Source organism: Pundamilia nyererei, unplaced genomic scaffold (assembly GCF_000239375.1).
Source record: "Pundamilia nyererei isolate P.nyererei 1_Seehausen unplaced genomic scaffold, PunNye1.0 scaffold00006, whole genome shotgun sequence".
NCBI classification, from domain to species: Eukaryota; Metazoa; Chordata; class Actinopteri; order Cichliformes; family Cichlidae; genus Pundamilia; species Pundamilia nyererei.
The window spans coordinates 5,894,573-5,909,638 of NW_005187407.1; the positions used below are offsets into that span (position 1 = coordinate 5,894,573).

Genomic DNA, 15,066 nt, shown 5'->3' on the forward strand with positions numbered 1-15,066 from the left:
CAGCAGTTAAAATCTAGGCAACTTATTTGAAACCATCTCTGTTCTTTGCAAAATGTTTTTCTTTTGCTGCAGAAAAAAAAGTGATAAACTACTGTTGATAAGTGGTTAGATTACACCCGGTATTACCACCTAAATGCTTTCTTTAGATCCCTTTTGTGAGTTTCACCTTCCTCTCAGTAAAAGAAATGCACCTGGGCTTGTGTGTTGAAATGGGATTCAGCTCACATTCTTCTCCCACAGCCTGTTCAATCTGTTCCAGGACAATAATCACAATCCATTTGACTTTCTTCCCTCTGGTATTTTAGCTCAGCTGCGTTAGACTATCCAGGACATTGCAAAGGTAGACAGAAAAGAAATGAGAAAATAATGTTTTGAGCTTTTGCATGTTTACCTTGTTACCAAGCCTTTCCTTGCTCAACTTTTATTTTTTCCCCCAGAGAATTTAAATTTAAGAGATTGCAGAAATGTATGGTATTACAGCCCCTTTCTTTTCTTTGTCCAGCACGCATCATTTCATCTGTTGCATCTGATGGTGGAACGGTGGATTACAAACTTGGTGTAAAATTGTTTCTGCCCTTGATCGATTTTCAGTCAGACCTACTTACAGACAGCCATAACTCCTGAAGACAACAACTAATGTTCTATCATCAATCGTAATGTTATCAACCAATTTTTCCCATATATGAGACAATAATGACCTCTCACTGAAGACAATGTTACCAGAACTCATCTTAGAGTTATTCATCGCTGCCTGCTGTTTTCAAATTAGTTTTCATTACATGTTGATGGAGCGGGACTTCCCCCTTGGGCCACTCTAATCCATCACATCTCTCTATCAATGACATCCGTGTCTTTTTGTTTTGCTCTCTAGGTAGCAAATTCACCGGCACTTCTAAACACATACCTACACACAGATGAGATGCAACAAGTCAACAGATTTTCTTATATCAAATTCGAAACGTATCCGTGCAGTATGACTAAAGCTGAATCTTGTATAAAGTGGTCAGCAGTATGAATGTAGATGAGCGGTGGAGGTGGACAGCAAAAGATGGAGGCTAAATCAGTTAACCAGTGCTTCTATCTCCACAAGACATAAGCAATTACCATCAGTGTCCACATCTGTTATAATCTGGATGAAGATAAGCAGCAGACAGTTGTTCCAGTGTAATTTATCAAGGAAAGCTGATGCAGCAGGTACCACATCCATATATCAGACTTATATATGGGACAATATAACTGGCTCATCTTGCTTTGCAAATAAAAAGTTGCTGGTTCAATTCTACAAATTCCCATTGAGGCTGAGTTAGGAAGAACATCTAGTGTAAAATTCAATTTAATGAGCGGCCCCTTGTGGCAAGAGAGCAGCTGGAAGTAGCTTTTTGATGCTGTCCTCTCACAGATTTAGCCGAGTAAATTTTTTAACAGAACTAATGAGGACGTAATTTAACAGTTGTGTCATCGCATAGTTCTTCAAACGGTCTCAGGATCTCGGTCTGCAGCACATGTAGCAGAGCAGCAGTACAGCTGAGGAGGTGGAGTCAAGCCGTGTGTCCTTGTTAAGTAGTCACTAAACAATGACCCTGTTGTTTTACCTTCCCTTCTTTGTGTGGCTTCTCTCCAGGTTGTCCGACTTCCTCCCACAGTCCAAAAACATGCTTGCTAACTGGCGGTTCTAAATTGGCTCTAGCTATGAACATGAGTATGAATGCTTGTCTGCCTCCTTGTGTTAGTCCTGTGATGGATAGAGCTGTCTAAGTCACCTGCCTCTTACCCAGTAACAGCTGGGATAGGCTCCAGCCCCCCTCATGTTCCTGAATTGGGCAAGCAGAAAATGAATGGATGGATGAAGTTCATAACTTAGTGTTGGGTGTTTTTACCAATATTTGTCAATATCAGTGTGGGCAGTCAAGAACCCATTGCTTAGTCAAGCCAAGTATGGCAATGGCCATGTTTTTGGGGCACCCTCCTGTTTCAAATGGTAGTCATTGTTTACAAATGCAGATTATTTCTGAAACCTAATAAAAAGTCAGTGTTTGACACACTCATTTCAGCAAATGTAAGCACTCTTTTGTTGTCCACACACACTGCTTACCTTCCTGCAACGAAAGCCTGATCAAACGTGATTGGTCAGTGGAAATCAGACTACAAGCAGAGTGGTACAAAAATCCCTTACCTTGCCTATAGACTCTACATACAGGCCAGGCAAAGGCAAGACAAAGTCCAACACTGACACTATTCTAATAACTACCACGAATAGTAGGCTGTATTTACATGTAGCATGGGATCTTATTAAATTCACATCTATTGTGTGTACATGTAAATGTCCAAAGCTCAGGGAAAACCCCATCTTTATCATGCTTTCTGTAATAAAAGATACTGAAATCCATGAGGATCCGCATGTGTGTGTGTGTGTGTGTGTGTGTGTGTGTGTGTGTGTGTGTGTGTGTGTGTGTGTGTGTGTGTGTGTGTGTGTCATTCTACTGTCCCGTACATTAAGCTAAGTGCTCCTCAGCTCTACAGCAGTAGTAAATGGAGTCTTATGGCTCGGGGCTTGGAGGGGGCTTCTCAAGTCCAAATCAAAAGCAGAGTGTGTCCCAAACCCCAGGTCACTGCTTCTGTGAATCATCAAGTTCAGAGGAAAAGGATAGAGGCTTTTCTTTTTGTTTGTGTGTCTGAGCGTGTGCGTATGTGTTCCCCTTCACGTTTTTGTGTTGTGCATGTTTTAGTACACAGTGTGTGGATCATTTAAAATCTTACTCTCTGTCATTTGTCCTGAACATGATGCATAGCCAGCGTTACAAACATGTCACGGTGCACAACCAGGCTGTCCTATTCACTGCACGTCCTTCGTATTAACAGGAAAAGCGATTGATTTAAAAAAAAAAAGTTTTTGAATAATGAAAGTAAAGAATTAGATGCACTGGATGTAACACATCAAAGAGCTTGCTTGTAGATGTTTTCTGCAGTGGACGGTGTTCTGGTGTCTCACTGGTTTTGCTGGTGTAATTTGCAGCTGCAAACGATGTGAATACTGAAAAGCTGAATATCCCTGTGCTTGCATCACTCTGTATTTTCCTTCTTTCCCCCCCTTGCCTCATTTTCTCCAGGAGTCACTTGCGGGTAGTATCTGACATAGCAGCGAACTGTCAGTTGCTATATCATGCTTAATCTAAAGATCCTCGGTATCTCTTAACAGCCTGTGATCGGTTATGTAATTATTATAACGGGACTGCACACCCTTTGTGTGGTGTTCATCAATACTATTATTCCCTCTGTGGTCTTTAGTGAGATGAAAGAAATTAGCATTTCTCTTGCTCAAACTGCATTGGGAATTCAAAGGCTTTACTCACTGCTCAGGTTACTTCACACTGTCAAATTAAGCTTAGCAGCTTGCAAATGAAGTAAGAACCAGCAATGGGATGCTGAAATGAAAATAAATGTGAAACCTGAATATTAAGCAAAATTGTGTACAGCAGTTAAGAGTGTATTTAGATATGGGATCGATGCTAAAGTGTGAAACCCTTTTCCCATTTGTGTCGTCTTTTCCAGAGTAACCTGTTCATGAAGCAGTAGTTTGACAGAGAATGTGACAGAACAAGAGAGACAATCAGAAATTATGACCTGCACTAGTATGAGCATCTCTGGCTCCCGGTGCATGGCTGCAGGTGATCAGATTTCAGTGTTGTATCATGTGTCCGCTGAGTTCATTATGCTGGAGTTGTGCCTCTGCACTCCTTTAAGGAACTTCACTCTTACAGGAAAACACAGTACTCCTGGCAACTGAAAATCCGCTGCAATTAACATACGATTTATCTGCTGTGCTCTTATTGGTGATCATCAGGAAAGCATGAAGATTTTGGTAAGGTACCCTTAAGGAATCCATTGAGTATCACTCACAGGGGAATCACTTTGATCAGATCCCCTGACCCCATCGTTGTTGCCCTATTAGTGATCCAAGTGAAGACTGGTCAAGAGCTGAAAATCAGTTTTACACAATACAGGCAATTTGTCACAGCACTTCTTTTTATTTTAATGCACCTTATTTTGTAAGGTAAAGTTCATGGTTTGAAGATCATTTATGATTCATTTTCTTGATTTAAACCCTTTCATAAAGCTCTCCCTTGCCTGATTAAATCCAAAATCAAATCAAATTGGGTAAGATAATATGGTGACAGTTGATGCCAGTAAGACAACAGTGTGTTAGTGCAATAAAAAGGGTTGAATAAAAAAATGTATTGGTGATGTGGACTGTGTGCGTATTTGTGTGTCTGTTTGGCTTCATTCTCAGTGCCGTTTGTTTGTTGAACTGGCAAATATACACATAAACTACTTCACCAAAGTTCATGAAACCTGGTGGAGAGGTGGGGTATTGGACAAGGATTAAGTTAATTATGGTTCAGATCTGTTAAAACTGACAGACAAGCCTCTGGCGGGGGTCCCCAGTACTCCGGCTGTATGTGTGAGTCGCTGAATTGCCTCCCAACAAGAATAATCAGTAGTTCCCAACATTTGTAGAACTTCAGATTATTTTATTGTTAATCTATGTTATTATTCAGTGGGCGCTGATTGTTTTCCCTCATAATATCACAAACATCAACTACACAGTTTAAAAACAAATATGAAGATATCATTTCTACCAAGTGTAGGGACGTGGAGGAGTGTTAATCTCAGGGTGTGCAGTTAGTGGACTGTTGTTTTGGTTTGTGAATTGCCTCTACTGGATGCAGACTTGTGTATGTTTATGTATGGATATAAGTACTGATAATGATCAAACAGCATAAAAGGTGTGGGATTGGAAAAAACCCACCTGATACTTCGTGTTTACAATGCACTTTTTTGCAGTCAATCATAATTTTGCACCAGTTGTACTGACTATATAAACTACAGATTTTCTTCCACAGCTTCCGCATGTCCTGAAAGCGACAGACTATAAAAGTACTTTAGCGACGATGTTTGCGAATAACTTTCAGAGAGATGTGTGGCTCACAGTACGATTGTGCTTGCAACATATCGACCATTTTCTGAGAAGTTATCTGAGGTAAACCGGGCGCTGAGGAGTCGGTCGGTCAGCACCACGGACAGAGGCGAGATTTCGTTAAAATGCGTTGCGCGGCTTCAGGATCCACTCTGCATAACCAAGGTGAGCTCCCACACAGCTCCACTTTTATGAAAATGGTTAACTCTGAGAACAGACGGAGGGGAGCTGAGTTGCAAGAATCTCTGCTGTTCACAGAATTTAGATGTCGGGGTATTTTTGCAACTTGTCTTTCGAAAGAAGTGGGAAACTTTCCCTTAAACATATCTTTTCGGCTCAAATGGGCAGGCGTCAACTCCCACAAGTCCTACAGTCTGTGTCTTGTAACTATCCCCCAAGACTGAGCAAGTAGTTCGCATACACACGAACATACTGGGCTGCCCTACAGTGAATGTGCGCAAACCTTTCTCATCTGTTTAGCATTCATGCGCTGCAGTGCTGCGCGTCAGTCACCTAACTAGATTGTTCCATCAGACGGAATTACCCGCATCACTCAATGAAATACAATTATTGATTACACCGGCCCTCCCTCTCCCCAACCACCACCTCTGTTTTTCGCTCTCTGCTTTCCCTGAAGTGCTGCAGCGAGAGAGGACCGCATCGAAAAAGAAAGAGAGAGGGAGAGAGAGAGGGAAAAAAAAGAAAAACAGTCGTGCGCCGGCAGTTTCCTCTGATCCTATTCTACAGTAAAAAGCCCACAAGATTTTTTTTCCTTCTTCTTTTTTCTTTTTCCCGAGAGCAAAAGCAGAGTCCGGTGCAATGGCTCACAATCAGCTCGGTCCAATTTTCTCGCCATAAATGACGGTAAGTAATGACTTTTTTTCCCACCCTAAAAACATGCTGAGTGTAAGACTTCCGAGTTAGACAATTCTCTTTTCGCCTTTTGTATCTAATATGGGGACACACAAACACACACACGTACACACACACAGACACGTGCGACTATCAATTTATTAGCACATTTTCAGTGATATTTCTGACTAAAATGAAAGCTGCGACTCAGGGACAGGTTATTTTGTATTCGCGAGTTCATGATTGAATGGTTAAAAGTTGGGATTATTTCCCTGACTTCACATTTGCCTCATATAAGAGTAAAGGCAAATTATCCTGAAGTAGGCTGCGAGCATAATTAACTAATGGGATGTAGTGGGGATTCATCCCCGGTTTCAGTGTGTCTTAGATTGTGAGATTTAGTCAAATCTATGTCAGATATACTCGAATAAAGTCTGTTTAGTTTTCCTTTCGGCTCATGAGCTGGTGTGCCCATCTTTGTGCTATCATAAAATAGTTGTCCTTGGCATGAGCCGAGCTTTTTTGGGGTTTGTTGACTGTGGACTGTTCACGCTGTACTGCAATCCAGCCACCTGCCCTGGGGCAGTTAAAGCACTCTGCACTGCCGCCAAAAAGAGGAGAGGACGCGGGAGTAGGCAACTGACTCATCCATGAATTGTACCTCAAGAGGCAGCGAGCGATTGACAGGCGCACAGCCGGTGAACTGGAAATCTGTGGCAGAGTGCTTTGTTTGCAGTCCTAACGCCGCTTGTAGTAGTCCTGCTGGGTTAACACTGAAGGGCTCCATCAGTGAAAACACGCTGGATGGAAGTGATTGCAAGCTGCAAAATTCAGTCGTTTGGCCCACTTGTCATTGTTTCTAAAAATCGATATATACCTGATAAACAAAAGTCTCTCTGGGATTCATAACATCCTCTTCCCTGTGTCTCCACTACAAGCACCCATTGATTCCTAATTTTGTTCCTATTCTGAAGTTCAACAGCAATGAAAAGATGTTTTGAGGTGGAGATAGTTTCTGTTGCACTGTTTTGCTGTATGCTGCAAAGAAGAAAGGACTCCAAAGTGTGTCTGATAATGCATGTCACAGTGTAGAAGAGAGAAGAAGGTCTGTCAGAACATTTTGTTGACTAACGTGAAAGTAGATATCCACCACATTCATCATTATTTTAGTTTAAACCAGCAGTTTTGCTCTGAAGAATCCTCTTTTTCACTCTCATGTTAGCCTAAATGTGCGTGTGATTGTGGCTTCATTTATCTTTTTGTAAGCACACATATGCACCATGCAAAGGTAAAACGTCACCAGTAACTGTGTAACATATTGCATCCCTTACCTAATCTGAATTGTTGCATCATTACGACCCAGCAGACAGGGTTTGGACTAGACAGGAGTGGCATGTGATATTTCATAAAGAAGATCAAACACGTATCAAGTTGAAAGAGAAAAGCAAACGAGACGACACACTTTGCTGTGTGTAGATCAGTCAGGGGTTTCTTTCTGTCTTTAGGTTTTAGATTTTCGATGCTTGTACACTCCTGAATGCATTTCTGGAGACATTAATTGTTTCAGTCTAAGTAAGAAGAGTCAAAAGAATATAAATTATGTAAGAATATAAACAAGGAATGACACTTTTTTATAATCTCCAGGCTTGAGATAACAGTGACTGAAGTCATTCTAAATAATAACAATGGCAGCTCTTCATGTTTGAGAAGGAAATAATCAGCTTGCTGCAGACCCATTTTTGTGTATTTGTATTGATATATTTTTTATTCATCATCTGTGATCTGTGGTGGATCTTTGAGTGCTTCTAAGCTGCTGTTTTTTTACACTCCACGAGGAACAATTTCTCCTATACAGTACAGCCATTGTCCTCTGTCTTCCCCTTCGCTTGCTCAGTAATGGAATCAGTGTTTGATGAAATCTCCTAAGACGTCACGGGCCGGTTGGGTTTCTGCCTTCCAGATGAGGTCATGGACTCTCCGTTTTTATGGGATTACATGATGTGGCTCTGCCCACTTTAGCGATTGGACCTGCTTTTCTCTTTCCTCCTTTTGGTAATGGAGCAAACCACCGGTCACACCATCACAGTGCTTACGCACGTCTTTGAAAGGGAAGGTCGCTTTCTCCGTCAAGTCATACTTGAGAGATGGGAGGTCTTTATGATTGTGCTTCAACAGTACAAAAACCCACTAAATCTTCAAAATATTTTACAAAATGTGGGAAAAAAGTTCTTCTGAGTTAAGGGGCCCAAATACGTCCACTTCATGTGAACAAAATACACAGGTCAAAAAGGTGAAGTGCCAGTATTGTGCCCTCATAGCTGTGCCACTTTTCCCCCTCTTTTTATTTTCTAAACATTTTTGGAATATATTTCTGCCTCCTGCACTCTATAAAACCGATTCTTATAAAATCAGATTTAAGAATGAGAAGGAGACCACAGCCCTCGTTGTTTTGCGTAATTCTACTTACTCATTGTACTGTGAAAGAGACAAAGTCTGTACTAAATAAGCACACATATCCAAAAAGGTCACTATTGATTTTATTTCAAGTACATTAAGTGTTTGCCTCCACAAGATGTTGTGGGTCAGGGAACCTGAAATCCAGGGACAGAAATTGATCCTTTTATTTTGTACTAACAACCTGCTTGCACCTGCTCAGTCTGTTTGTCGGCCGCTGGACTCGCGGTTGATTCGTTCCAACACTCACATCAATCCTTTTGACAAAGTGCAATGTGAGTAGGAAGCCCTCACTGTGCTGATAATTGGTTCATTATGTTTTAGGTTGTTTTCACTGAGGCTGTTTATTACTATTGTCATCATTACTGTGTAATCTCGTGTAATTAATATCTTTTTGTTTTCTGTCAAAATTCACATTGCTTGGGTTAATCACTGTGCCACTTATGACGAATGTTTCACGGTAAGCAACAGCAGTATGTTTAAATGCATTAAGCTTATCAAACACACAAACTCTGGATAATAACACTAATCCCCCCCTCCTTCTGAGATTAGCTGTCCTCAGTTGGACGCATGGATAAATCTCTTGAAGCACTAATCTCTCAGTTTGTCTTTATGTCCATGGCAGATGAAATTCAAAGGCCAAGTGATACTTGACCTAGCGATTTTTCTATTTTCTTTTACTATTTTAAAGAGGTCTAAGAAAAGCAAGGCCACCATCCATCATGCAGACAAGAGGTATCGCCAGAGCCAGGCCTAATTTCAGCCACCCTCTCATGGTTCAGAGCAGCACAGTATATTAGCTCTTTTTATTTTAATAGCAGGGAACAGTTTCCCATGTGACACTGTATGGATACTGTTCCATTCATTTTCAGGACATTTCATTAACATTACAGTGGCTCCTTATAAGTATAAATATTCAGCTGCAGCTTTAAAACCACCTATCATTGCACAGAACCTCTGGGGGTCCCATGTGCTGTCTGGCACTTGGCCGTTGCCATTGGGGAGTGCCATAGCCATCCAAAGTATCCAACCCCATGAATGTCTGGACAAAAGTTTTCCCAGCAGACCACTGCACTACAATAAAACGATCAAAAATATTCACTTCACCTGTCAGTGGTTTTGATGTTGTGGCTGTTGAGATGGCCAAGTGTTATGAGGAAATCAACATGCCTAAAATATAAACCTACATAAAATATCAGAGGAACTGCAAAAAATAAAGAAGATCGCGTAGAAATAAAATAAAACAGAAAACTTAGGTTAGGCACAGTTGGTGGTTTCCCCAGCTAGAATGCGATTGCTCTTGCTGTCTCCGGTATCGGGGTCTCTTCAGCTGCGGTCAGGTGAGGTCGGTTGCCTCTGTGCTCGGGTGTCTTCTGAGCCTCATCACCACTGACAGCGTGTCTCACCATACACTCCATTGATTCTCTGACAGGCAGCCTCGTGCAGCGCCTGCGTGTGCCCGTTTTAGGTAAGAGCCTGTGTGATGGCTGACACGACTCAGTCCTGAAAGAAATAAATAGTTCTCTGACACCTGTGAACTTTGACTTGCTCCTTGCAAGGTGTTAGCCTTCTGAGGAATTCACAATTCATTTTTACTTTTTGATGTTTTCATGCATAAATGCTCAAGGAGAGCCGTTTGGGGGAAACTAGGAAACTGATGCCACAACCTCAGCCCTTTGTATGTTATTTTTTGACAAAGGAGACAGATTGATTATGCGCGTCCTTATCTGAGGAAGCACCAGTGTCAATGGAGGCATTAAAAATTATCAGAAAAGGGAGCACGCTCGTAACCACAGAAGTTATCGTATGCGCCAAAAGGGATTAGTAGAGTCACCTTGAAACTGCGGTGTCATTTTGCCCAGTAAAATTGCATTATAGGAGCTGGAACCGGCCCTGTGATTTGTGTCCTCCTGACAAGGCTTCAGTGTTCATTAGAGGCTGTGGCGAGCCACTCGTAGTCACATGGAAACCCCACACACTGGACAGCTCTGACCATCCCCACCCTGCTCATAAATATGCACTCCATAGCATCTGCAAATGTTTCATAATAAAAAAAAAAGAGCAATTCAGGGTTTTGTAATTTAAGAGAAATTTAGAAATTCTTTGATTTGTTTAACCTGGCTGATGATGAGAGCGGAGCACTCACATGAAATCATGATACATCATTTTAGCGTTTAAGCTGGGGTCTCCCTCCCATCACTAGTCTGCAGAGATGGGAAGTGGCTTCCCCGCGCCCATGTGTGTTCACACTCACTTATGTGCACGACATGTTTAGGAGTGAGAGATCTTCTTTCTAGGGATGTGTGCCTTTTGCAGGTACATATATATTTGTGCAGCTTTTCAGGCACTTTATTTGAGAATAGTTCTCGTCTGTGATTGTTTCTACACTGTGTCTGTCTGTGCATCCACTCACGGTCATTCCTCCTATCCTCCCGTCTTTACTTGGATTAAAAATGACAGTGCCGTTCCAGTTGGATCGTCGCTCCCGTTTTAATGAACCGGGTCTTTATTGGGGACAAATTGATTTTTGGGCAGAGTGCTTGTTTATTAGCTCCTGCTTTACAGAGCTGATCATGAGTCAGCAGGTTCAGCATCTCTGTTTCAAATAATCATCTCTTCAAAAACTGAGGGCAACTCATGAGATGTAGAACAAACAGCCCGCCTTTGGAGAATGAATTTTTATTTTGAATGGAAATTTGGGGCAATGCAGAAAAGCCAACGATTAACGGGTTAGTTAATGATAGTGGGCGGACATGATGAGCATCTCTTGTGTCTGATTTTATTTCTCTTTAAACTCTGATGCTTCTCGACTCTTCTTTTTTAAAAATCTGTCTGTTGCTTCCCCTCCCCCCCTGTCTTTCAGACTGGTCCATGATTGCCACAGCCATTGTGGTTAATCTCCTGTGGTGACTGCAGACTCAAGAGTTTCCTTCCCACATCCCAAGACCCACTGATCTCACCATTCCTCTAACTCGCCTTTACATTTGCCCCTTTTCCCCTCTCTTCCCTCTTTCTTCTACTTCTTGCCACCATCAGCACCCCTGCAAAGGCCTACTTTTGGAGCCAAAATGGAGGACACTTACAATAATAGGACTTCCCTAGTTAAGGGGGCCAAGGACATTGTCAAGGAGGCCAAAAAGCACGCAACAAAGAAAGTCAACAAGGCGGTAGACCGTGCTACAGATGAGTACTCTTCTCACCGCAACTACACTCGATTCCAGGACGAGGTGGATGAAGATGAGGATTTCTACCAGAACCCGCCGAGGCAGGACGGCGAGAGCTACCCCGACAATGAGGAGGGCTCAAGTGATGCTACAGAGGGCCACGACGACGAGGACGAGATCTATGAGGGCGAGTACCAGGGCATCCCCTCATCCGCAGGAGACAAGAAGCAGGGCCAGGTGGCACTGGGGAAGCCGATGTCTGATGGCACAAAGGACCGTGGCGAGCTGGAACAGGAGAGGCAGGCGGATGAGGAGGAGCTGGCCCAGCAATATGAGCTGATCATCCAGGAGTGTGGCCACGGCAGGTTCCAGTGGCAGCTGTTCCTGGTGCTCGGGCTGGCACTCATGTCGGATGGGGTGGAGGTGTTTGTGGTGGGCTTTGTGCTGCCCAGTGCAGAGACAGACATGTGTGTGCCCAACTCCAGCTCGGGATGGCTAGGTAAGGCCCTTCTTTGTATTTGTTTTGGATATTAATGCACTCGCTTCATTATTAATTCAGCAAGGCCTTTTCTTAGTGTGTATTTTATTCTGTTTAATTAGTTATTATAAGTCTGAAAGGCCTTTTTCTCACCTTTGAATAGAGTTTAAATAGCACCCTACGATGTACAGCTGCATCCTTTCCAGGATCATTATAAAATTAACAACTGTGCACATGTTTGAAATGAGTACACAGCATGCAAAAATAGCCTCAAAACAGCCTTGAAAAACAGGTCCAGATGTATGTGTTTGTGCTATACACAGTATGTCACTCTTATCCTATAGCAGTGTTTCACATAGATGAGGCGTTTCGGTCCAATGGTCTCCGTGTCAGGATTAAGAGGGTAGCTAATATTCCCTGTGTGCTCTGTGGGTTGAGGTGGAGTCTCAGCAGTACCAGTAGCTGCAGGTGCATAATCCATCACCACAGAGCTGTGTACAGGGGCTGACTCACTGTGTCAGTACCAGAGTGGAGAGGACATTCAATCAGGCACACAGCCCTTAGATACTAACTGCCACGGTGAGACGTGACAATACATCAACTTCACAGCAACACCTGATGGAAAACTGATACGCGCTTTGAAAATGGAGGTTGTGACGGAAAGTTTGACAAATACTATTGTACTGCTGCTTTATTTAAGAAAAATGTACTGTTGGTTGTACTTGCAGCAGAGTCATCTTATCAACAAAAACACTACTTTGTTAAAGCCTCACAAGATGTTGTGTACGCTGCACCTTCATTTTTCTGTCTCTTTCCTTGGTATCAGTGTAAACTCTTTGCTTCCTTTCTTGCCAAGCAAAGTCCTGCAGGCATTTTTGCTCTATGCTCTGCTTCTCCTTGTTCGTGACTCCATCCCTCACCCCTGTCCCTCCCCCTCACCCCCCATTCTCTGTGCTTTTCCTTTCTTCTCCCATCCTCCTCTTCCTCATCCTGCTGATTAGCCCGAGGCTCCTCCCTGTTGATTGGTGTGTGTGTGTGCATGCGTGTGTGTGTGAGTGTTTGAGCATAGCCTACATAATTACCATGACCTTGTTGGTATCCATTCGGAGTTTAACACACTAATTACACTTAATTAGAGGTAACAAAATGGTGTCAACTGATGTTTTACAGGTGCCACAGCTTTTTTTTTTACTTCCTTTAAGTGCAGAAATTCAAAAATGAACTTTAATCTGCAGATGAACGAGAAGAAATTCTGTTTTTTTAAGTTCACTGGGTAACGAGGATCTCATCTTACAGTGACAGCCTTAGATGGACTGACATCGTCTTTCAGAGCACTTTTACACCACAGCCCACATTCACTACTTTATTTTTCACACACTCACGCTCCAGTGGATGGACGTTTCTGGGGCATTTTTGGTTACCTTCTTTTGGCCAGTTACACTTTAACATGCAGACCAGGAGAGCAGGGATCTAATCAAGGACCTTCTAACTGGCCACAGTTGTCTTACCATGAAATAGCCTCTTTTTGGTGGTCTGCGGGTAAGGACTGAGGATCAGTTTAACCTGTGGTCCATACAGCTTGGTCTGTAGGTTCAGTTATCACACTTGGCAGATTTATCAGCATGTGAAGCTACTTAGGTTTCATTTAGATGAGGCTGGTTATGGTTGCATCTGCATTATACCCTCAAGGTCACTCTTCTGGAATGGTGGATGTGCACTCTCACTACACTCAGTCTTCTCAGTATGTGTTTCATCTCTGTCACAGTTAAAGTAAGTACATATTGCTTCCAAAATAAGGTCAACAGTACAAAAATGAACCTAATCACTGATCTACTATGAATGTAGTTGGTGATTTATGTTTTTCAATTAAATTAAATTCAAATTTATTTATACAGCTCCAAATCACAACAACAGTTGCCTCAAGGTGTTTTATACTGTAAGGTAGACCCTACAATAATACATACAGAGAAAATCCCAAGAATCATATGACCCCCTATGAGCAAGCACTTTGGCAACAGTGGGAAGGAAAAACTCCCTTTTAACAGGAAGAAACCTCCAGCAGAACCAGGCTCAGGGAGGGGTGGGGCCATCTGCCATGGCCGTTTGTGGTTTGAGAAAGAAGACAGGATAAAAGACATCCTGTGGAAGAGAGCCTGAGATTAATAACAAGTATGATTCAATGCAGAGAGGTCTATTAACACAGAAATGTTACTGAAGAAAAAAACCCAAGTTTTAATTGGGTTATTACAATAAATGCACATTCTGCTATTTATGTGCTTTCTGATTTTTGTTTATATGCGGTTAAGTGTTTCAGAGGAGGCATTTGGACAATAGTAGAGTTAAAGTGGAGGCTGACATCCTCAGGATTAAGAAACTAAAAATTACCCAAAAATATATGAAAAATTAAGAAATTCTAAAGATTTGAAAAACCAGTTTGGTGTTTGGTTCGCTCTACCAGACTTCATCACAGTTTGAGTGCAGCTTCATTGACTCCATAGAAGGCAGAGGCAGGAGCATGCTGTAAAGACCGCTGAATATAATGGGATAATGCAGCATGAAAAAAACAGAAAATCCCAAATAGGATGGATGAGTAAGATGCTGATTCCATTACTGAGTTGAATTTGGTCCAGCCGGTTTTCCGATCTCACAGGAATCTTTTAATGTTACTTCAGTGTGAAAGATGAAGTACTGGGCTATAGGAGGGGGTGAAATACTGTAAATACCTCAAACAAGAGTGGAGGGTGTGGGAAGTGGGAAGCAGGAGGGAAGACACGCACGCTGAGATGCAATATGTGGGATAAACGGGGGACGACGAGAGGAGGAGAGATGGCTTTGAAGCAGCGAGATGACCAAGTTACATGGGAGTAATAGGAAGAGTGCTGTGGGTGGACGGGTGCAGAGAGGTGGAGGATGGTAGTATTTAGTACACCAACAGTCAAAGTCAGTGAGAGGCTTAGATATCATCTCAGACACATCAGACAAAGGGAACAGATCACCCTCTTATTACTTATTTGTTTTCTTAGACTGTCTCTCCACAGCTACAACTCCCCTCATTTTTCTCTTTGACTCATCTCGTTTTCATCTAATAGCCACCTCTCCACCTCTGCTGTCTCTACCTCCCTCCTACTTTCTTGTCTTTTGCT

General features: G+C 42.4%; 1 protein-coding gene across 1 annotated transcript in view; it reads left to right on the forward strand.

The window, feature by feature from the left end:
* The first annotated feature begins 5,468 nt into the window (after positions 1 to 5,468).
* The window catches only part of sv2ca (synaptic vesicle glycoprotein 2Ca), a 27,725-nt gene continuing 18,127 nt past the window's right edge, over positions 5,469 to 15,066 (forward strand). The window contains exons 1-2 of the mRNA XM_005722301.1: positions 5,469 to 5,839; positions 11,145 to 11,944. Coding sequence (XP_005722358.1) covers positions 11,350 to 11,944 — 595 coding nt within the window. The 5' untranslated portion in view covers positions 5,469 to 5,839; positions 11,145 to 11,349. The remainder of the gene's footprint in view (positions 5,840 to 11,144; positions 11,945 to 15,066) is intronic.